The following is a 22,417-nucleotide window of genomic DNA, read 5'->3' on the forward strand; positions in this document are numbered from 1 at the left end:
GGCGGTGAGTTGCAGAGAGAAGATGATGGATGTGGCAGAGAGAAAATGGTGAGTGAGACAATGAGTAGCGAAGAGAAGATGGTGAATGTGCAGAGAGAAGGCGGAGAGCGGCGGGGAGAAGACAGTGAGTACCAGAGAGAAAATGGTGAGTGGGACAGTGAGTTGCATAGAGAAGATGGTGGATGTGGCAAAGAGAAGAAGAAGAGCGGCAGGGAGAAGATGATTTTTGGCAGAGAGAAGATAAGGGTTTCAAAGAGAAAGAGAATTTGAAAGGTTTTAGAGAATAAATTTTTGGAATTATTTCAAAATTACGTGGAGGGAACGAAACGCGAGAGAGCACTAATTTAGAAAGATAATTATGGCAGTTCTAAATGTCATATTTTGAAGGATAATTATGGCGGTTATAAAACTGTCGTATCATACAGATAATAGTGGCGGTTTTTAATAACCGCCACTATATACACGTTTTTTTGTAGTGGATTGTAAAAAATAAACCGAAATAATCGGTTGTTTATACCAACAATGTTAAAAACAAAGCAAAAATAGTTTTAAAAGAAAGAAAGGATAGAGAAATTAACATAGAGAGTTTTATACTGGTTCACTCTTTACTAAAAGCTACATCCAGTCCTCAGCAACCACTGAGAATTCACTAAGCAACCAAAAACCATGATTACACACACAACACACCAAAGTGGTGATCTTCAACCCTTCAAGAACACACACCACCTTTGGCAAATACACCACAAATTTCAGAACAACCTCTAAATCTACACAACAACAATTTGCACAGAAATACAGTAGCCGAGAGAGAAAGGAATGAGTACACCTGGGTACAATCACAAATTAAAGCAAAATGAATACAACACGATCCTATTCCACTCTTAGAAAAGATCCAAAGCTTTTAGCAATCTTGGAAAAATGATTTGAATAATTTCTCTTGAATTAATTCAGACTGGGAGCGTAAATGATAAGTGTCTAATTTCAGTAATATTTCATATTAAAATATAGGCACTTATGAGGATTTATTGCTAATTTACATATAAAATAATTCCTAATTTATGAATTTATACCTTTTTACATTTTTTATGATCTTTATTTGAATAAGAGTATTTTATTCTCAAATTTGGTGTTAATTACAGATTTCTAAGGAAGATTGGAGATTTGGATTAAAGATGAATGATTTGAGCTAAAAAGATAAAGATAGAAGGTCCCAGAATGGAAAAGATGCAAAGAAAGATTGGGCCTTTTTTATGTTTTATCATTTAGCCCATTAGCGCGACACAATAAACAACCTAACCCTAGAAAACTAGGATAAATAGAGGGCTAGAGGCTCAACCTTAGTGTGCCAGATTGAGAGGAAAACACCATAGAGTGAATTGTAACCCAATTGGGAGAATGGAAGGTGATAGAAGTATGCGTGGCTAATTCTACCATTTGGGATTGGGAGTAATCTGCTCAAACTCTTATGTATTGAGGTGATATTTTATATATTAATATTCAGTTCTTGATTGATTATTGGTATTGTTGTTTTACTTTTAATTTTCCGTGACAAATTGAGAATCTTAAATCTGACCGGGAGGTATTTTTAGGGTTCGGACCTAAACAACAATACTTAACATATTTGAGTGCTAGGAATAGACTTGAAATGTTAATTGCTATTAAACGTCTGAGCTTCGTTCTAAGTTGTTCTTATAATTATGCGAGGGATCGATAGTTAGGGGACATTCTTAAGGATTTTATATGCGAGGAATCGATATAAATGATTTTTATACGGGCATCAATTTCAATCAAAGAACTTAATATTGACATGCTAATCAAAATACTTGAGAGTGAGAGAGATGAAACTAATCCTTATTTTTCCAATTGAAACAACTAATTCTTTGTTTGTTTTCTTATTGATCAGTGCCAACACAATTAATTCAAAACTCTTTTAATTGTTCTGTTTTTATATTTAGCGATTATTGTACTCGATAATTCACTGTTCCTTGTGGGATCGATATCCGTCCTTAGGGACAATTATTACTTTTGACAAACGCGGTGCACTTGCCGTAAAAAGTCATCAGTAAAACAACTTATTTAAACTCCAATCAGTTGGTCAAAGCATTTAATGCAAGAGCCAAAATAGTTTAAATCATTTAAAAAATATTAAAGCCACTTAACAAAATTTTGTTAAGGTTTTCATAAAAACAATCGATTGAAAACATGAAACAATCGATTGAATTGGTTTGACAACAAAGTCAACCAAAGTCAAGTTTTTTCAAATCCTTTTTAAAATACACTAAGTGTAAAGCAACCGGTTGAATCGAAATTTCCACAGGTTGATTTTTCACTTTCCTTTGAAAACACATCTTTTTCAAAGTGATTAAAATCAAACAACCTTGGATCATCAATTAGAGTGGATTAACAAATTCAACTACTCTAGACACACACAACTAGCAACAATGATCTCCATGCATTCCACTTAGATTTGGAGACATCAAAGGACTTTGTTTAACACAAATCTTTCTCCATAGGCATAAAACCACTCTTGAGTGAGACATGAGGCCTAGATATTATAATTATGTTGTGATTCCCTCCACCTTAAGCAATTAGGTGACACTACAAAAAAACGTGTATGTGGTGGCGGTTATTTTCGTAAAAAGTGGCATTTTTAACCGTCGCATTATACGTCTGTGGCGGTACCGCGTACCGCCAGAATTATTGCCGCCACAAAGTTTAATGTGGTGGTCAATTGAGAACTGTTGTAGCAGACGCCATATTATGCATGGTAGAAAGTGGCGGTTTTAAGCGTGTAATTTGCGTCAATTATAAATGTCGTAATTTTAAAACTGGTAAACCAATTCTAACGTAAATAGTGACAGTTTTAACCGCCACTTAATACAGTATAGTATGGTATTCATAATGTATATTTGAATAACAATGAATAAATGTGTTCGGTTATTCGATTTTTAGTAACAATATTATTACAGGAGATATTCATAATTATTGTTATTATAATAAGAAATATTAACTTTATTTTCAAGTATTTAAAAAGTTAAAATTCAATTTAGTCAATTTAGAAAAAAATAAGAAAATACTAAATATGACTTAATTTTTACTTCACCACGGGTAAATATTTTAAAAAAGTGATAGATAACAGAGAAAGATGTGGAAAGAGTAATTGAGCATAGCATATAAAAATATATAAAGTATTTTTATCAAATATATGAAAGAAAAGCTTAACAAAAGTGATATTCTATTATAGATCATTCATGCCATGAAGCATCATTGAAAAAATAACAACCGATTATCCTTATATTACACATAATTGAATAATTGGAATATTTCAAAGTGAAGTTAAGTACAAATTAAATTCTTGACAAAATTTCAAATGCAAATATATGACCAAATACCCATTGCAAGAGATGTCAGAATATAACGAAGTCCCTCAAAAGAATAAAACACTGTGATATGGTCAATGGTACATGATAAAACTAGAAAGCTTCAAGCACCTTGATATTTCCACTTTTTCTAATGCAACCAAGTATTATCAGTCCATGCTAACCTGGTAAGGCAATAAAGGCATCTGAATGCTTGGCTATCTCTGCCTTCCTTTGATGCATATCAGCTACCGCTTTTACTTCTCCCACTGTTTCACCAGTTAGCTGCAAAAGGAACCATTACACAGGGGATGAAGCAGATAAAAAGATCAACAAAGTAAAGAGAAAAGGAGCAGCTAACCAATTATGAGAGCAATTATGAGAGTTGAAGGATTGTTTATTTCATGATTTACCTAGATATACAAACATCAATAATTTATAATCCAAGGGATTGAAACTAAAAACCAAAAACAAAACCAACAGAAAGAAAACCTATTCATAGTGGGAAACAAGAAACACTTACTTTTTTCTTTTTGTGTTAGGGGAAACAAGAAACATAAAGAGAAAAAAAAAAAACAAAGAGATAGATTGACAGACTCATACATTATGTGTTGGAAAAAGAAATAAATTGACAGACTCATACTCATTTCATTTGCCAACCTTTTAAATAGATTTTTTAAATATTTCTCATCTCACACTTGAATTTTTTAAAATAAATAATTGACCAATGCATTTATCTCCACTGCAGCGAATGAATTCAACCTTCACGCTATGAAATAATTCTGCGTCGTACCTCCGTAAATTCGCTTCTGTCACGATTTACTTAGATCAAATGAATTAGTTCTTCACTAGATCAATTTTCTCTAAATTTACTTCGATGCAACCCAACATACTTTGCAAGCGTAAAAGTGAGTTCAGCAAAATTTGTGAAAACATAACCTAATCCAAATCAATAGATATATCAAATTGCAATGTCCCTATGAGAAACAGTGACTACAAAATGATTAAATTACAAAACAATATACAAATAAATCATGGGAGTAGAATCCGGGAACCTGTAGGCCTTTGAATTTGAGGTAAACTTCAGAACTCGGTTCACTCTACAAAACAAAAGCACAACAAACATGTAATTTTGTAAAGAGTGTGCGTTGCACAATCAATGAACAAGAATCATAAGTACGATTTCGAACAATTTCAACCTATAACGATTTCGAACAATAGATTCCCAAGACAGAGGTTTAGGGCGTGCGAGCACAAACCTGAAACAACCTTGCGTGGAGGCGGCAATGGCGGACAGAGGAGTGGGCGTTATGGTTTCGTGAAGGTCAGAGGAACAACCTTGCACGGAGGCGACAATGGCAGACAAAGGAGTGAGCATTAGGATTTTGTGATGGTCAGAGGAAGGGTTCGTGAAGGTCGCGTAAGGGTTTCGTAATGGTCGCGTGAGGGTTTCATGAAGGTTGCCTGAGGGTTTCGTGAAGTTCGCGTAAGGGTCGTGAAGGTCGCGTTAGCAGACAAAGAGGGAAGAGAGTTAGCAGAGAGGGGGAAGACACGCTGGTTTCCAAAACAAAATGAGTTTCCAACAAGTTTTAAAATTAAATAAATAAATAAAATAAAGAGGAATGGTGTAAAAGGGAAAGCAAACGCAGGAATTTTATTCTGAAGGATAATTGTGGCAGTTAAAGATGACATATTCTAAAGGATCATTGTGGCGGTTACTAAGATGTCGTATTATACGGAAAATTATGGCGGTTATTAATAACCGCCACTTTATACATAATTTTTTGTAGTGTGACTACACTCACAATCTCGAAGGACCTCCAACACCTGTTGCATTCTTTGCAAAACCACAAATGCACCTTTTATTCTTACCTTTCCTCCTTTCAATAACCTTGCAATCACTAAACATTCCATTCCCAGTCATGTACAACACAAATAAAGTTTAAGGCAAAGACAAAGATAAGGGGACTTAGTGCACTTTGCTAATAGACAACCACAAATCCAAAAGCAAACTTAGTGCTGGTAAATAAATACTTAGATAAAAAAAAAGAAGCAATGCACCCACAAGCTTATCCACTATTAGAAAATTGTTGAATAGTGACTGAAAAATGTGGTGACTATTAGTGACCAAATCACTGACCCAAAAATGTGATCACTATTAGTGACCATATTAGTGACCAAAGTTAGTTTTGTGATTTAATGACCGAAATAATGACTACAATTTTAGTCACACAAAATTGGTCACCAAATTTGTTACAAAAACAGTAACAAAAAATTGGTCACTAAATCGGTTACAAAATCGATCACAAAATATCAGTCACAAAATAAGTCACCAAATCAATCATAAAAATGATAACAGAAAATCAATCAAAAAATTTATGACTATATCACTTCCCCCAAATTAATTTGAATAATATTAAATATATTAATAATAATTACAAGCATGATTTTGAGTTAAATATTTTAATAATATTAAATGTATTAATAATAAATAAAATAAAATGTTGTAAGCATTATTTTGAAAAGAATTACTATTTTTCAAACTCCATACATGTCTTAAAAAATCACACACATATATATATGTGTGTGATTTTACTTCTTTGTGATTTGAGCTTGGCTTTATTTCTTTATTGTATTCAGATTTGTTTTGTATTTGTTGGTGGGTTGCCGAATTAGGTACCCATATCTAATATAACATTATATTACTTTCCACTAATAAAAAATATAAGAGATTGGAAATAATATCCATATTATCATTAATTTTCAGTACATTTCAAAGTATGAAGACAATTTCTAATTACACAAATATATTACATTAATAAAATGCAAATACTTAAACCAAACTTATTTCCTTAAAAAAATTTATAAAATTATAATTTGCTGAAATTAAAACAAATGCATATGTGGTGTTTAATTTAACAGCATATACCAAAGAAAAACACAGCAATTGAAACAATTATCCAAGATTGCAACAACATCTTAGACTCAATAACTCTGAGTAGCTAGCTCATATGTTGGTGGGGTGTCAAAACAAATTTGTTCAAGAACTTGGTTAGAAAATGTCATGAGACTAATCCAATCTCTTATCAGTATGGATTAATGTCTTACAACAAAAATGGTAAATAAAAAATAATTTTAAAAATAAAAAATAATTAATTATTATATTAATTAAAATAGATATTATTTTAGAGATTAAAAAAATTATTCATATCTAAATTATTTTTATTATTAATAAATAATTTTTAAATTAATATCTAATTAACTATCAAAATTTTAATTATCAATTTTAGAGTCTAAAGTAGTTACTAACTAAAATATTGATAACTAATTAAATACTAATTTAAAAACTATTTATTAATAGAAAAACTATTTTGAATATTAATAATTTTTTTAGTATTGCAATAATATCTAATTAAATTAATATATTAATTAATTATTATTTTTTACAAAAATTAATTTTTTTAGTGTGCTTTAATTAGTTAATTAATCTAATTTGGTGTGTTCCTAAACAATAAAAAGACCTTTCTTTTCATAAATTCTTCAATTCAAAAGCCCGAATCCCTTGTACTAGAAACGAGTGAGACTTCTTCTTGAATCTTCACCACCAATTAATGTCATTATAACGAACTAGAAAAGACTATAAAACACAGCAATGATTTCAAGTGCAACCATTGTTATATGTTAGTGTCACTTTTTTCATTGGAGACTAGACTCCACCAAATAAAGGGTTGCCACAAGTAGAAGAATTAATTAAATGAGTTCATTTCTTCTGATAAATTCATGAACCACTAATGATGAACATGAAATACTTTTGTTGATCATATCATACCAAATCCTGTTAGGTGAGATGCACGTACCTACAACATTCATATGCAACTTCAAAGACATGATGGCCAATCTCGTTTTGGAGATTATATTCATAAGTATGCTAAAATGATGTATATCAAGAAAATATCATTTTCATTTGTAAATTTGCTTTTAAAGATTAATTTAACATAAATTAAAATTACAAAATCATATTAGAGTTTATTTAAAGTCTTTTTATTAGGTAATCTGTATTGTCATGTTAAGAATGTGTTAAAAAATATGTTAAGTATACCCTCCTTGACTTACATTACTACAACATCTTTGTGCCAACCTAAAGTTTTAAAGTGTGTGTTTAGTCTCACGTAACCTAAAAATATATCTTAAAGAACGTTTATATATAATTACTTGTAACAAAAAATTTATTTTATAAAAGAAATATGAAGAGAAATTCTAAAATGTAGCATAGTATTGTACAGTATACTTTTTCCAGTGATGCACATACCGAGAGGTGTTCCAACCTCAAATCTACACTAAGATGTTATTATTAAGATTAATTACGGTATTTGAAGTGATATGAAATTATATTGAACATTCATAAAGAAAAGAGAAAAGAGGTAAATAGACAAATGAAATTATATATTGCTACAATTGAATAATATTCACCAAAACAATTATTACATAAGTTATTAATTAATATTTACTAAAACTAAAATAATGCAAAATTAACAAATTACTGCACTCTTAAGATTTTAAATATATATATTGAGAATTTTAAGATTTTAAATATCTTATTATTAAAATCTAGAATAAAAATACTACAAATTATTTATTTTCAAAGTTTAAAATAAAATTAAGAAAGAGAAAAAGATAATTATAAAAATATATAAATGATAAATTTATTATTATTAAGTTATTTAATTATTTTCTTTTATTAATTAAATTCATTATTTTATTTATTAAGCGATCTATCTTAATTGGTTATCTTAGTTAAGATAAAATATATAACTTTTTTTTTTTCAAAAGATACAACTTTATTATAAGAATCAGGAGTATTATCCTTTGATGAAAATAAAAAATCAAAAGATAATTTTTGTTTGAAAATACTTTAAAATTTAGTTGTAATAGTTATAAAATTTTAAATATTGTCAAAAATAATATTTCAGAAGATAACATGATATGACTAACTCGATGACAAGTTTATTGCGAAACAACTCTAGTTCAGTTGGAGTCTAGTCTTAGAATGATTAAGGTCGATCATAAAAATCATCATGAAACGACTTCAGCTTGATTAGAGACCCACCTTAGAAGGACTAAGGTCGACTATACAAATTATCATGAAACAACTCCAACTTGGATGGAGTCAGGCCTTGGAATTATTAAGGTTGAGCATAAAAATCCTCAAGAAAGGGCTCGATTTTGGTTGGAGTTCAACCTTAGAAGGACTAAGTTCGACCATAAAAATTGTCACAAAAATGGCTCCAACTCAGTTAGAGTCCAGTCTTAAAAGGACTAAGGTTGACCATAAAATATTGTCATGAAACGACTCTAAGTCAACTAAAGTTCGAACTTGGAAGAACTAAGGTTAACTATAAAGATTGTAAGAAATGACTCCAAGTCATCTAAAGTTCGACCTTAGAAGGACGAAGGTTGACCACAAAAATCGTTACAAAACAATTGTAAGTTGACTTGAGTACAGCCTCAGAACGACTAAGCTCGACCACAAAAATCGTCATGAAACAATTATAGCTCAGTTGCAGTCTGACCTTAGAAGGACTAAGGTTGACCATAGAAATCATATTGAAACAACTCTAGCTCGAACGGAGTCCGACCTTAGAAGGACTAAGGTCGACCGTAGAAATAGTCACGAAATGATTCTAGCTTGGTTGGAGTTAAAAAGACTAAGGTCAATCCTAAAAATCATCATGAAGCGACTTCAGCTTGACTAGAATTCAGCTTAAAAGGACTAAGGTCAACCATAAAAATCTTTATGAAATGACCCTAGCTTGGTTGAAGTTTGACCTTTGAAGGACTAAGGTCAACCACAACACACTAAGGATATGTGGCAAGATTGTATCCAACCTTATTTGATCGATTGACAAGAATGTTAGTCTGCTACTTCTAAACAACTTTTGATCATTAGAAAATTAAAAGGGGTAAGAGCATCTTGCCTGCAATGGTTGGTTAATTCTCTACATACAGAACATGAGCTCCAACTTACAGTAATAAAATTATAATGCATGGGCTAACATAAACTAAGTTCGTAGAAATACACTTATCTCAGTTAAGGGCTAACCTTAATTTAAAAATAAAATTAAAAAAAAACATTCTATTTACATTGGTTTATTAAAGTCTTATACATTAGATGTGCATTTGTTCCAAGTAATTGCTCAAACAACACACCAATCATGTAGCCACTTGAAAGATACTTTGAAAAGACAAGACAATTCCCACTAAAAAAAATAATGTGACGTTCAAGAGTCCTAATGAACTTTTTCATAACTAAGACTAGATAAGCCTTTTCGTATAGTCTAACTCAAAGCTAGAGGGTATGTTCATAGATAGACTGAACATCCAAAAGACGAACACCTCTTTTTGAAAGTCTCTTTTTCACTTAACCCGACTAAAGACCAGAGGTTGTGTAGTGTTAGTTAGTTTGATATCTTATTAAAAGGGATTGTAACTTATTATTTAACCAGTTGGTTATAGGATCTATTAATCATTAACATTAGAATTCAATAAAATTACCAAAATCTTAAAAAAAATCACAAAATATTTACTTATGTACTTTAAATTGATTGAAAAAAAATACAAACATAAAATTAAGACCCATAAGATAACGAAACAACTAACTAGGATGATAGAATACACTATCACTACTGAACTCACTTAATTCTAATTCTAAATACTCTAGTTTGAAACCAGAATATTATTTAATCATAAATTTCATATATGATAAGTTTTGTGACTTTCTTAATATCTTATCAAATTTATGACAAAAATGTTTTTTTATCTGTATTGATAATACATGCAATAATTAAACTCGTTAATAGTATGTCATGATGAAAATACATTAATATAACTAATATTAATTATGACGGTTTTTAAATTAAAAAAAGTTATATCCACAAATTTTAGAGTGACCTCTGATCCGTTGAAGGAAAAGAAAATAATAATCAAATGTTTTGTTAGTTAAGAAAATGAAAAGGATGGAGAAAAAAAAATGACTAAGAGAAAAAAGAAATAATTGTTTTTCTCCTTTCTCTTCTCTATTTCAATTGACTAATAGAAAAAAGAAATATTTTTCTTTGTACTTTCTCTTCTCTATTTCAATATCCAACCTATTTACACTCACTTTCTTTGCACGGTTCGAGACAAAGGTAGAAGCAAATCCCACGAATGGATGAACCAAAGCCCGACCAAACAATGTTATGAAAGGCCAAACATGTCGTAAAGTGAGCCATAATTAGGTCAAAAGGTGAAGCCCTAGATTCACCAAATTCAAGACCCTATTCAGCAAGACACACTGTTGCTATCACTGAAAAGTGAAGCCATTGTCGAGGAAAGATCAATGGTCAATGCCTATTGTCTAAGCAAAAGAACTAACATGAGTTTTTTACGTGAAACTATAGCCATGCATGAGGATTCATAAAAAGAAAACTTCTGATAAAAAAAAGCCTATAGGGCAGAAAAAATAACAGTATACATTGAAGAAAAATAAAAGTAATTAAATAAAAAATTCACCTATTAGAGATAGGGATTAAATATTGTCACCGCCAGAGAAATTAAAATAAAGTGAAAATTCTCATTCTTTCATGTTCAAAATTCCACTCAAGAAACCGAAATCGAAATTATACAAATATAACAATTTTTCTAAAGTAACTTTATATAAGCTGCATAAGCACTATATATTATTACACCACCACAAGATATAGTGGTGTTAGCCTTCCCAAAAATAATTAAAAAAAAACACAAGATATAGTGGTGTTAGCCTTCCCAAAACAATTACACAATTAAAAAGGGGACGCAAAATCGAAATTAGCGTGAGTTTAGCGTCCTAATAAAAATAGATTTTAATTAAAAGGTAGTTAATGCATTAGTGGGAGACAATAGGAAGACACAACTATTTACAAGTTAGTGCCGGTTAAGCCTATTATATCTTTATAAGCAAAGAGGGACCTAGATAGTACCTGATAATGGACGTACAATTGCTAACATTTCGGTAATCCTCTAATTCCTTCCTTCGAGTCTCCTTCCTTTAAGGTTGATGTGGTCGGGGGTGACCTGAAAAGGTATTCTGACGATCAAGTTAGTACTTTGTGTAAATAGTGTATTTTTGTAATTGGTAAAACGTACCTCATACCTCCGCAAAGATTTTTATTTATAGTATTGGTTATGGGCCATTGCCATGATAAGTCGGATATCAAGTATTGACTGATATGCATCGTGGTCCCTAATTAATATTGGTATAGGAATATTTGTAACATCCTTCAGTTAATCAATATTTAGTTGCTTCGTTGGAGATATTTTCTGCATATTTTAGGATACGAATTATGAATCATTAAGTGTCGTTGTAACTGTCGTTACTGTAATTTGTTGTGTAATTTGCTATGGAGAGAGAATATAGTGAAGATTCTCAGACCTTTGATGAGACAAGCTACCGTATTCCTGCATTTAACGTATTTTCGCACAAAATATGTACAATCACCCTGGACGGTTGGCCAATAATAATCTGCCCGTAATACTTTAACAACCATTGTTCTTGCTCTTGAGTGCGTACCACTTACTCCCTCGTGTATTTCCCGCATGACATAGTCAGCTTGGTCAGGGGTGATACATTTCAAGAGTGGTCGAGTGTATCTTGGCGGTAGAGATCCTAGTTTATAAGAAGAAATCGGGCGGCCTGCTGCCACATTATTTTTTCAGAACGTGTCCCACAGCTCCCATCTATTAAAAACTGTTTGATGGGTGTCATCCAGTTCGGTTGCAAGTCAATCATCATGCATTCGTCTGAGTTGATACTAGGATGGCTGAGGGTAACCTAGATAACCGATCGATGGATCCCTTTCTTTTTAACTGAGGCTAGGCGAGAGAGCATATCAACTTGGGCATTGTGTTCCCAACGGATGTGCTGGATCACTACCTCAGTAAATCTGGACATTAGATTCTGAACGAAATGATAATACCACTGTAACAATGATTCTTTTACCTGGAATTCTCCTTTCAGCTGACCGACAACAAGTTGGGTGTCACTTTTGCAAATAAGCCTTTTACCTCCAAATCGAGGGCTAGATTGAGACCGGCTATGATGGCTTCATACTCTGCCTGGTTGTTTGAAGTTTTAAATTCAAATTTTAATGTCTGCTCAAGAAGAATATCATCGGGTCCTTCAACTACCACCCTTGCACCGCACGATCTGTTGTTGGAAGTACCATCAACATGTAGAGTCCATTGACATTCCTTCTCCTCATTCGAACGAGGACTGAGTTCAGCTACAAAATTAGCTAAAGTTTGCGACTTAATTGCCTCCCTGGGTTGGTTTTGAATCTAAAATTCTGACAATTCCACAACCCATCCTATCATTCGTTCGGCCAAGTCTGATTTTTCCTGTATCTTCATTATGGGGTAGTTAGTTCTTACTATGATGCAATGAATTTGTAAATACATGTGCATTCGACGTGAAGTTATCACTAAGGCCAATGGGACCTTCTCAATCATCTGATACTGGACATCGGCGTCGTGAAGCATTCATTTGATGAAATACACTCGTTGCTCCTCCTTTTCCACCTCTTGGACTAACTCTACACTAATGGCATCCTCCGAGACAGCCAGATAAACAATTATGGGTTCCTAGGTGTTAGACTTTTGAATAACCGGGGGGAACACCAAGAAAGCTTCCAGCTAGAGGAATATTCTTTCGCACTTGTTCATCCATTGAAACCTAGCCACCTTTCGTAGCAGTTGGACAATAGGCTTGGTTTTCTCTACTAGCTTTGGTACGAACCTGGAGAGCGTTGTAAGCCGCCCTATTAGTCTTGGGGCTCCGCATCTCGGTGATTACCCTACATTTCTCAAGGTTTTCTTCTATGCCACGATGTGTGAGCATAAAACCCAAGAATTTTTCTCCCTCCACCTCGAACGCACATTCCTTTGAAAATGTGGTCCATCAATCATTGATAGGTGGCCCCTGCATTTTTAAGGCCGAATGGCATGACTTCGTCATAAAAATTGTTGTAGTCGGTCATGAATGTTGTCTTTTCTTTGTCTCTTGGATGCATCCGAATTTGGTTATATCCAAAATATGCATTTAGGAAACTTAAGATGGTATGGTCTTCTGCTCCATCGTCGAGTCAGTCGATGCTAGGGAGAGGATAAAAATCCTTGGGACAAGCTTTATTGAAATCGGTATAATCGGTACACATTCTCCACTTACCATTTGATTTTTTGACCATGACCATGTTAGCCAATCATGTCGTGTAGTGCGCTCCTTTTGATGAAGTCGGATTTCACCAACTTTTTTGCCTCTTGTCGTGCGGCCACCCGCTTTTCTTCACCCATCTTTCGTTTTTTCTAGGCTACTGGTTTGGCTTCGTTGTAATTGGAGAGGCAATACATAATGATGTCTAGGCTCACTCTGGGCATGTCGTTAGTTGTCCAAGCAAACAAATCAGTGTTATTAACCAAAGTTTGGCTTATCGAAAGGTACTACCACACAGTCTCCAACCTCATCACCTGGTTTAAGAAGGTAACGGTGGAGCACATCCGCCGGAAGGACAACACAAGGGCTGACACGTTGTCTCAGCTTGCTACAACTAAGAAGAAGAGCCACCACAAATTTGTGGTATAAATTCACATGAAAAATCCCAGCGTAGGAGAGGCTGAATGTCTGGCCGTAACCGAGGCTGACACTTGGATAACTCCAATCATTCAATACCTAGAACTCGGCACATGCAAGCCAGGAGAGGAAAAGACGATGAGGCAGCAATGTGTTAGGTATACCATGATCGGTCAGGACCTCTACAAAAGAGAGTACTCTAGGTCGTTACTGAAATGTGTCATGAAGGAATAGGCAGAGTATGTCCTTGAGAAAACCCATGAAGGGGCATGCGGGAACCACTCGAGCGGGAACCACTCGAGCAGGAGGCCACCAAGGTACTCAGAGTCGAGTACTTCTGGCCAACCATCCAGAACGATTGTACAGAATACGTGAAGAAATGTACCAAGTGTTAGGAATACGACCCCCTATCTCACCTCAAGCCCAAGACACTCCACAACATGGTGTCTCCATGGTTGTTTTCCATTCGAAGAATAAACATCATTGGTCCCTTCAGCCAGGCAAAAACTAAATTCCTCTTGGTCGGGGTAGATTATTTCACCACATGGATAGAGGTCGAGTCCGTCGCCTCCATCTTGGTCAAGAATGTCTGAAACTTTGTGTGGAAGAGCATTGTGTGTCAGTTCGGAGTTCCCCACACCATCATAATCGATAATGTCCGGCAATTCATGGATCAAGGACTCCAATCCTTTTTTGAGGATCTCGACATAAAATTGGTAACAAGCTCGGTCGAGTACCCCTAGACTAACGGGCAGGCCGAGGAAGCGAATAAGGTCATCCTTAACGAATTAAAGAAGAAGCTTAGCACGACGAAGCTTAATCATGTGTATTAGCATATAAATTCACATACTTTACAACGCTCGGCTCGATCAATGATGTAACCTTGAATTGTATACACTTTCGACACCTAAAGACACCTCAGTCAAGGATGTAATCTTAACCGGTATACCATGCCGATACCTATAGACTCAGTTTGGTCAAGGATGTAACCTTAAACTATATACCCTCCCGACACCTAAAGGCAACTCGGTCAAGGATGTAACCTTAACTAGTATACCTTGTCGATATCTAAAGACTCGGTTCAGTCATGGATGTAACCTTAGCTGGTATACCCTACCAATACCTAAATACTTGGATGAGTCAAGGATGTAACCTGAACCGGTATACCTTACCGATACCTAAAGACTTGGTTCGGTCAAGGATGTAACCTTAACTGATATACCCTACCGATACCTAAAGACTTAGATCGGTCAAGGACGAAACCTTAATCGGTATACCCTCCCGATACCTTAAAGACTTTGGTTAAACAACCTCATCGGTCATACCATCCGAGACTCAACAACTAACAACTTAAGAAAGATAATTCTTATCTACGATTATACTGATCGATTAGCTATTAAAATTTTTAACTTGTAACTTTTGAATTATGAAAAGTAGGATTGAAGAGAAGACAATCGATATATTCATAAAAAAGAAGGAGGAGGAGGCCACACCCCGGTCTCGGAGGAACAAAAGAAAAGGCCACACCTCGACCCAAGAAAACATAAATCATTAAAGACTAAACTTAGTGGTCTTCATCTTCAACTTCCTCGGCAGAAGTCCTCAGCATCGCATTTTTCAAGGCTTCCAGCTCATCAAAGGGCACCAGTCAGCCCTTATAGACGTCTTTAGTAGCGTCAAAGGTACTAACTGACGGTGGCCCGTTGTAGAACAAGTGGGCTTGTTGAAGCCTTCGCCCAACATCACCAAGGTATCATCTTAGATCTCGTCAAGCTCGGCTTTCACTGAGGCTTTCTCGGTTTCCAACACCGAGATCTTGACCTTGGACTCTTCTAGAGCTTTCTAGATCTTGACGGTGGCCCCGGACTCTTCTCCTTTTCCCTCCTCTCCAGCTCGGTCGCCCTCACCTCGGCCAGCTAGAGTTCGGCCCCAACTTTATCCATTCTGGACTTGAAGGCCTAGACCACCTCCAAAGATGACTTCAGCGAGCTGGAGTTCTCGGCCAGCTCATGTTCAAGTCGCGATTTCTCCTCGACCTTTCGGCCTCGGACATTAGCGACCAATTGAGTCATGAAGAGACCCCGACATTGCATCTCAATTAGCCAGGAGCAGATCCTACTAAAGGATGGCAGCGAGAAGGTTTTCAAAGGTCAACGATAGATCGACCTGGACACCCCTTGAGAAATGAAGATTGCCCCCAAGAACAACCAAGGGTGCATGAGAGCTTTGAAGGTAGGGGCGACACTAACAATAGAACCGACAACATCGACCGGTGAGGTGGACCACAAACAAATCGGGGAGGGAGGTGGAGGACGTCTCGGGGTGCCACCCGAAGACCGAGTGGTCTTGGCAGTGTTGGAGGTCTCTTTCCTCTCTTTCTTTTCCTGCCTCCATCAGCAACAGTTGAAGGACCAACCTTGGAAGCAGAAGGGTTAGCGATCGCAATGTCTCAAGATTCCTCTACCTCTGCCCCTCTTGAGGGATTTGGCACGAAAAGCAACCATAGTACTGCCCGACCAGAGAGTCTCTTTAATCATAATATATGCATCAAGAAAAAAATACTTAAGTTAAAAACCTTTGGCCGACCGAAGCAGAGAACAATGTAAACATACCATGAAAGTTCGTCCACCATTGAGACGACTTGTACACGGTTAACAATTTTCTTGTAGGGAGCCTTCGAGAGAGATTATAAAAAAGAGAATAAATTTCTTGCTCCCAAACGAGGCCACTCCTTAAACCAGGTAGGGTTCCTAGTCCAATACAAGAGAAACTTGGACTTATCGGCTTCATCAAAGAAAAGCCTCATGCCCTCGAGCTTAACAAAATTTTTGAAGAACTTTTCTTTGAAATTTTTGTATGAGATAGTGTAAGGGTTAAACAAAATGTTACCTGGCCGACTGATAAACGACAGCTAGCTAACAGATTTGGTTGGATGAGAGGTATAAGAGCTTAATAAGGTTGAAGGAGTCGGGGAGAGACGAAACATGTCATATATGATGCGAAAGGTTTGGAGCGAAGCCAAAGTGTTTGGGTGGAGTTGAGAGGGTTCCACATTGAGCGTTTGAATGACACCCATAATGAAATCATCAAAAGGAAAGGCGACATGTAGGTTAGAAAAAAGGCAAGAATAGACGAAGAAGAAGAGACCCTCTGGGGAGACCGACCCACACATATGGTATCGATTGGTTGACAATAATCAATAGCCAAAATACCATCGCTGGCATCTGGCTTCAAAATGGTGTGCTTTCCTATAAAAGAAGAGATGGATGGCCCATCCAGGATGGCAGAGGTAAACCCAGTTACCTTAGGATCTACCTAGTCAAATCCAAAGAGGTGGGATGACTGTTCAAAAGGATCTGAACGGTCAGCAGCACCTTCTGGGTCATCCGCCCTTACAACATCCTTCACAGGGACCAATGTTTGAATTGCCCCGACCGACAGGGGCTCAGTCGTGGAAGAGCCAAAAGAAAAAGAAGACGAGGATGAAGGAGAAGAAGATGAAGAGGATGACAAAGAAAAAGACAAGGAAGATATGATTAACCTCTTAGGTAAGGAAAGTAGTGCGCCAGGACGAGTAGGTTTCGGGTGTCAGAGCAAGGAGCAGTGAGGGGACCACTATTTATAGCCTTTGCAAAGGAGGGGAGACAAGTGTCGCTCTCCTCTCAACCGTTAGATCTCCCTCAATCCAACGGTCCTCAACGAATGACACCAAAAAACCTAAGTCATCATTACTGGTCACGCCACGCGTTTGGCTCTGCCAATGTCACGTCAGACCTCGAGAAGCCCAGCCATCACGTGTTCAAATTAGCTATCTTCGAGCCTAGAGGGCAAGTGTATTGGTAGGGTCTGCACGATCGACACTCTGACTCGTCATCCGGTCAAAACCGACTGACACAACCAAAATCATTACGCCTAAACAGGATTAACGAGACTAATTAGCAATCAAGCACTAGGTAATGCACTCTTAATCATGACCCAACTTCCTAATTCAGTCCAATAACAAAGGGACCATGATAATCATATAAATAAGCACAAATTTCAAGAATCAGGTACGTCATCATACAATATTAATAGCACCGAGTGTCGAATACCGAATTTTCATTTGAGCGTTGGAGTGCCTTTTGCAGATACCATCCGAGCTTGGAGTTCACGAAGACGAGAGATAAAGCAGCAAAAGAAGAGTGAGGAGCCCACTTTGAGAAGAAGAAATGAAGAACTGATTGACTGACGAGTGTTCAAATCATTCTCTTAGTTCTAACCCCGTGTACATTTCTCATTTCCAATTACAATTTGACTAAAATTAATTAGAATAAAAAATAATTAAAATTCATATTCATATCTATACATTTTTCATTTTTCATTTCCAATTTCATATTGTTATTTGATTCTTTTCTCGGTTAACTATTTAACAACTCATTAGTCACAACAAGAACACTATGAAACAATCCCTAACATGTAATGAAAATAGTTTGTGATTCTTCTATTAGCTTGTGCAACATAGTTTTAAGTCTCTTAGCTAGGAGTCTTGACATAATCTTATATATGGATAGGCGAGTAATCTTTCAAACCTATAGGATTATAGTTAAGCACTAGGGATATGAAGGATGTGTTACACCCCTGTATTTTCCCCGTGGCTTGGAAGTAGTTGACTGCCTAGAAGATCTCTACTTTTAACACATCCCAATGCTGCTTCTTAATGAAGCTAAAAGTGAGTCCATCTGGACCATGCTTTTTAAACTCCCATATTGTCAAACTGCTTCTTTAATTTTCTACATCCCCAAGTGCAGCACTCTACTCTATCCACTTGGATTTTTATATCATCTTTTGAAGCCAACCTTATCTCATAATATTCTTTTACAATATTCTTTTACAACTTCTTTGACAATCCGTTTGTGAAAAATAAAAAGTAGAAATAATGTTTACAATTTCCTTGAAATGAAATCATATTTTCATATTTTCCAAACACAACTTATCCAATTTTATACTTTTCCTATAATTTGTCTATTTTGGTAATTTAAAAAATTACATTAAAATGATAAATTTTCCTACCTTTAAAATGTTGATTAATTATGTTACTTTAAATATTAATGAATATAAAATTGAATATATATATATATATATATATATTGATAAATATATTGTACACTAAACAACCTATATTATAATTGCTAGTTTAATTACTCACTTAACAGATTATATATTTTAATCATTGCTTATATGCTTTTTAAACATTTTTTACCTTTTAGAAACTAAAATAAATTAAAATATGTGTTTTAGAAAAAAACTAAAATAGATTAATAAATATAGGTTTAAAAATTAAAAATATAAGAGCTAAAACGTAAAAATTATGCAAAGTTTCATCATTGATTTAGTTTATATAGTGAGATAAATTGCACCTTTTAGTTAATACATTTATTAGTAATCAATTTTAGTTCCTATACCTATTACTTTAGTTTTCTTTAGAGATGAAAATAATGTATTCAAAAAAATAAAAATAAAAGGATTTTACGTGTGAGATGTTAAGAGAAAGTTTTGAAATATAAAAAGGTGTAGATAGAGATGGAAAGCAAGAGAAGAAAGAGCAATCAAACAGCATAGTACCTTGGATCTCTCATAATCATGGGAACCGCTTGGAGAAGAGCCTTTTGCACCAGCGACCCAGAATCCACAATACACTCCAAACACACAACCCAAAGCCCCACTCCTTCCATCGGAAGCTGCGTCAGATTCAGCTTCCTCTCCTCACCGTCGCTGCACCACCACCCTCCATCTTCTCCGCTCTCCCTCCTCAAAACCACCTTCAAATTCAGAGTAAGCAACCTTCTGCTATTTCTCTTCCACAATTTTCCTTTTTATCTCTAACAAAAATTACTGTTATTTCGAAATTACAGAGTAATTGCGGAATCTGTTCGAATAGCATGAAGAGGGGACAGGGAACGGCCATTTACACTGCAGAGTGTGGTCACGCGTTTCATTTCCCATGCGTCGTTTCCCATGCACGCTCCCACGTCTGCCCCGTCTGCAATGCCACGTGGAACGACGTCCCGCTCCAGCAAAACGACGCCGTCCTTCGCACAGTTCGAACCCCAGACCAGAAACAACTCGCTCCTCTTTCCTCCCATTCGGAAGCTTCCTACGACGACGACGAGCCTCTTCCTTCTTCTTTCACGTGCTCCACGCAAATCCTTCCAATTCCCGAAGCCGATGAAAGCACGCACGAGGATCAAGAAGAAAACGATGACATATCAGAGTTCCCTGGATTTTTCGTCCGTCCAAATCCGCAATCCTCTTTACGACACAACGCTGAGTCAAAAACCGTTCGAGTCAAGCTCATGCCGGAGTGCGCAGTCATATCAGCTTCGCAAAGCTTCGAAACTCGTGCTGTGGTTTTACGAGTCAAGGCTCCATCGCCGTCTCCGCCGCTGCGGCGACGTCCTCCTATGGATCTCGTAGCGGTGCTTGACGTTAGCAACAGTATGGACGGAGTGAAGCTTCACGTGTTAAAGCGCGTGATGCGATTGATTGTATCCTCTCTTGGGGCGGCTGACCGGCTTGCCGTCGTGGCTTCATCGGGTGACTCGAAGCGGTTGTTACCTCTGCGTAGAATGACGGCTCAGGGACAACGCACGGCTCGGCGCGTGGTGGATCGGGTCCAGTGTGGCCAAGGATACAGCGGTGAAGAAGTGATAAAGAAAGCCGGGAAGGTTCTGGAAGATCGCAGAGAGAAAAACCCTCTAGCGAGGATTTTGCTTCTATCGGACGGTAATGACAACAGCAAGAACAGCAATCAATGGAGATGCTTGAGCTACGTGTCCTCTATCCGGTTGGATAGTGTCGAAGTTCCGGTTCATGCGTTTGGGTTCGACATAAAAAAGACCGGTTTAACACCGGAACCTTTTGAGGATGATTTTATCGAATACGTTAACAGAACATTCAGTGTGGCGGTGCAGGATTTGAGAATTCAGCTTGGCTTCTCGGCGCCGGCTGAAATTCGAGCGGTTTATTCATGCAGCGGGGGACCCACCGCGCTCAGCGCAAACGCGGCACGGCTTGGTGATTTATACGGCGAAGAAGAGAAGGAGTTGTTGGTGGAGATTAGAGTGCCAACGTCAGCTTTGCGGAACCACCACGTGATGACAGTGCGGTGTGTCAACAAAGACACAGCGTCTAAAAAATTCGTGTACGGTGCAGAACACACGTTTACAGTGGTGCCGCCTAAGAATTCTTCACTCTGCAGCGGCAGGGTTGAGCGGCTGAGGAACGTGTTTATAACGAGCCGAGCAGTAGCCGAGTCACGGAGGCTGGAGAAACATAACGAGTTTTTGAGCGCTCATCATTTGCTCGCTTCGGCTCGCGCGCTTCTAGAGAAGTTCGGCTCGGCTGGGGATTACGTGCGCGGCTTAGACGCCGAACTTGCGGAGCTTCAGTGGAGGAGACACCAGCGGGAGACGGTGGCGACAGGGCGGAGTAGAGAGAGCGAGAGGGAAGTAAGGTTGGTGGATGATGGCGGCGAAGAGTTGACGCCGACATCGGCTTGGAGAGCCGCTGAGAAGCTGGCTAAAATGGCCAGGATGAAGAAGTCGTTGAATAAAGTTAGCGACTTGCACGGCTTCGAGAATGCTAGGTTTTAATAAACAACGCTTAGCTGTTATTTCTATTTTAAAATAGATAATGTTGGTTCCTGAAAATGTACAAAATAAAATTAAGTGTGTAATATAGCAGAGTTGTTGCCCTTTCCATACATATAGTAGGTTAATTCTAAATCTTAAGTTTTTTATTGCATCAATCAACACATAATACATGGTTGAATTAATATAAGAATTCAAACTATTCACACGCTGAGACAAGTAAATGTTTCAACAAGATAACGTTTTTCGTTGTCCTGTTTTATTATTAGGAGGAATAATAAGAGTTAGGGTTTTGGAATGATCAAGAATCGGACTAGGAATGTGAGTAAAAAACACTTAAACTGATCTTTTGGTTGAATAATCTGGCATAGAATAGCACATAAAATGGAGTGGTTTGGACGAATAATGATGAACAAATGATTACATTGAATAATAATAATAATTGGATACTTTTCCAAACTTTTTTTTAAAAATTACATTGCAAATCATTAGACATATCATATCTTTGATAGCTAGCTATGGTGAAATGTAGAATTCCCCACAGCAGCCCCAGTGTAACATTCTCCTCTTCTGATTTTTACTTTTCTATAATAAATTCTGTGTAATTATTTTTATCTTAAATTCAAAATCAGAAATGAGACGCTGTTTAGATATATAGCTAGATTTGATGAAGAATCCAAGAAGATGAGTCTAAAGGGGTATCATAAATGCTATTCTTGATTACTCATACCATATGTCGTCACAGTTCAATTCAAAATCGTTCTCTTGGAACAGCCTCTGTCATGTACGAA

At 36.3% G+C, this 22,417-nt stretch overlaps 1 protein-coding gene across 1 annotated transcript; it reads left to right on the forward strand.

Annotated features, from left to right (window-relative positions):
- The first annotated feature begins 19,552 nt into the window (after positions 1–19,552).
- On the forward strand, positions 19,553–21,739 carry LOC137826475 (E3 ubiquitin-protein ligase WAV3-like). The gene is made up of 2 exons (XM_068632451.1): positions 19,553–19,809; positions 19,890–21,739. Exons 1-2 carry the CDS (start codon positions 19,618–19,620, stop codon positions 21,627–21,629), a joined length of 1,932 nt encoding a protein of 643 aa, XP_068488552.1. The 5' UTR covers positions 19,553–19,617; the 3' UTR covers positions 21,630–21,739.
- Positions 21,740–22,417: the final 678 nt, after the last annotated feature.

This window comes from Phaseolus vulgaris, chromosome 8, assembly GCF_000499845.2.
Source record: "Phaseolus vulgaris cultivar G19833 chromosome 8, P. vulgaris v2.0, whole genome shotgun sequence".
Taxonomy (NCBI): Eukaryota; Viridiplantae; Streptophyta; class Magnoliopsida; order Fabales; family Fabaceae; genus Phaseolus; species Phaseolus vulgaris.

Coding starts and splice junctions, on each gene's coding strand:
- LOC137826475 (XM_068632451.1), top strand. CDS start 19,618: ATGGGAACCGCTTGGAGAAGAGCCTTTTGCACCAGCGACCCAGAATCC. Junction 19,810..19,889: donor AAACCACCTTCAAATTCAGA/GTAAGCAACCTT, acceptor TCGAAATTACAG/AGTAATTGCGGAATCTGTTC.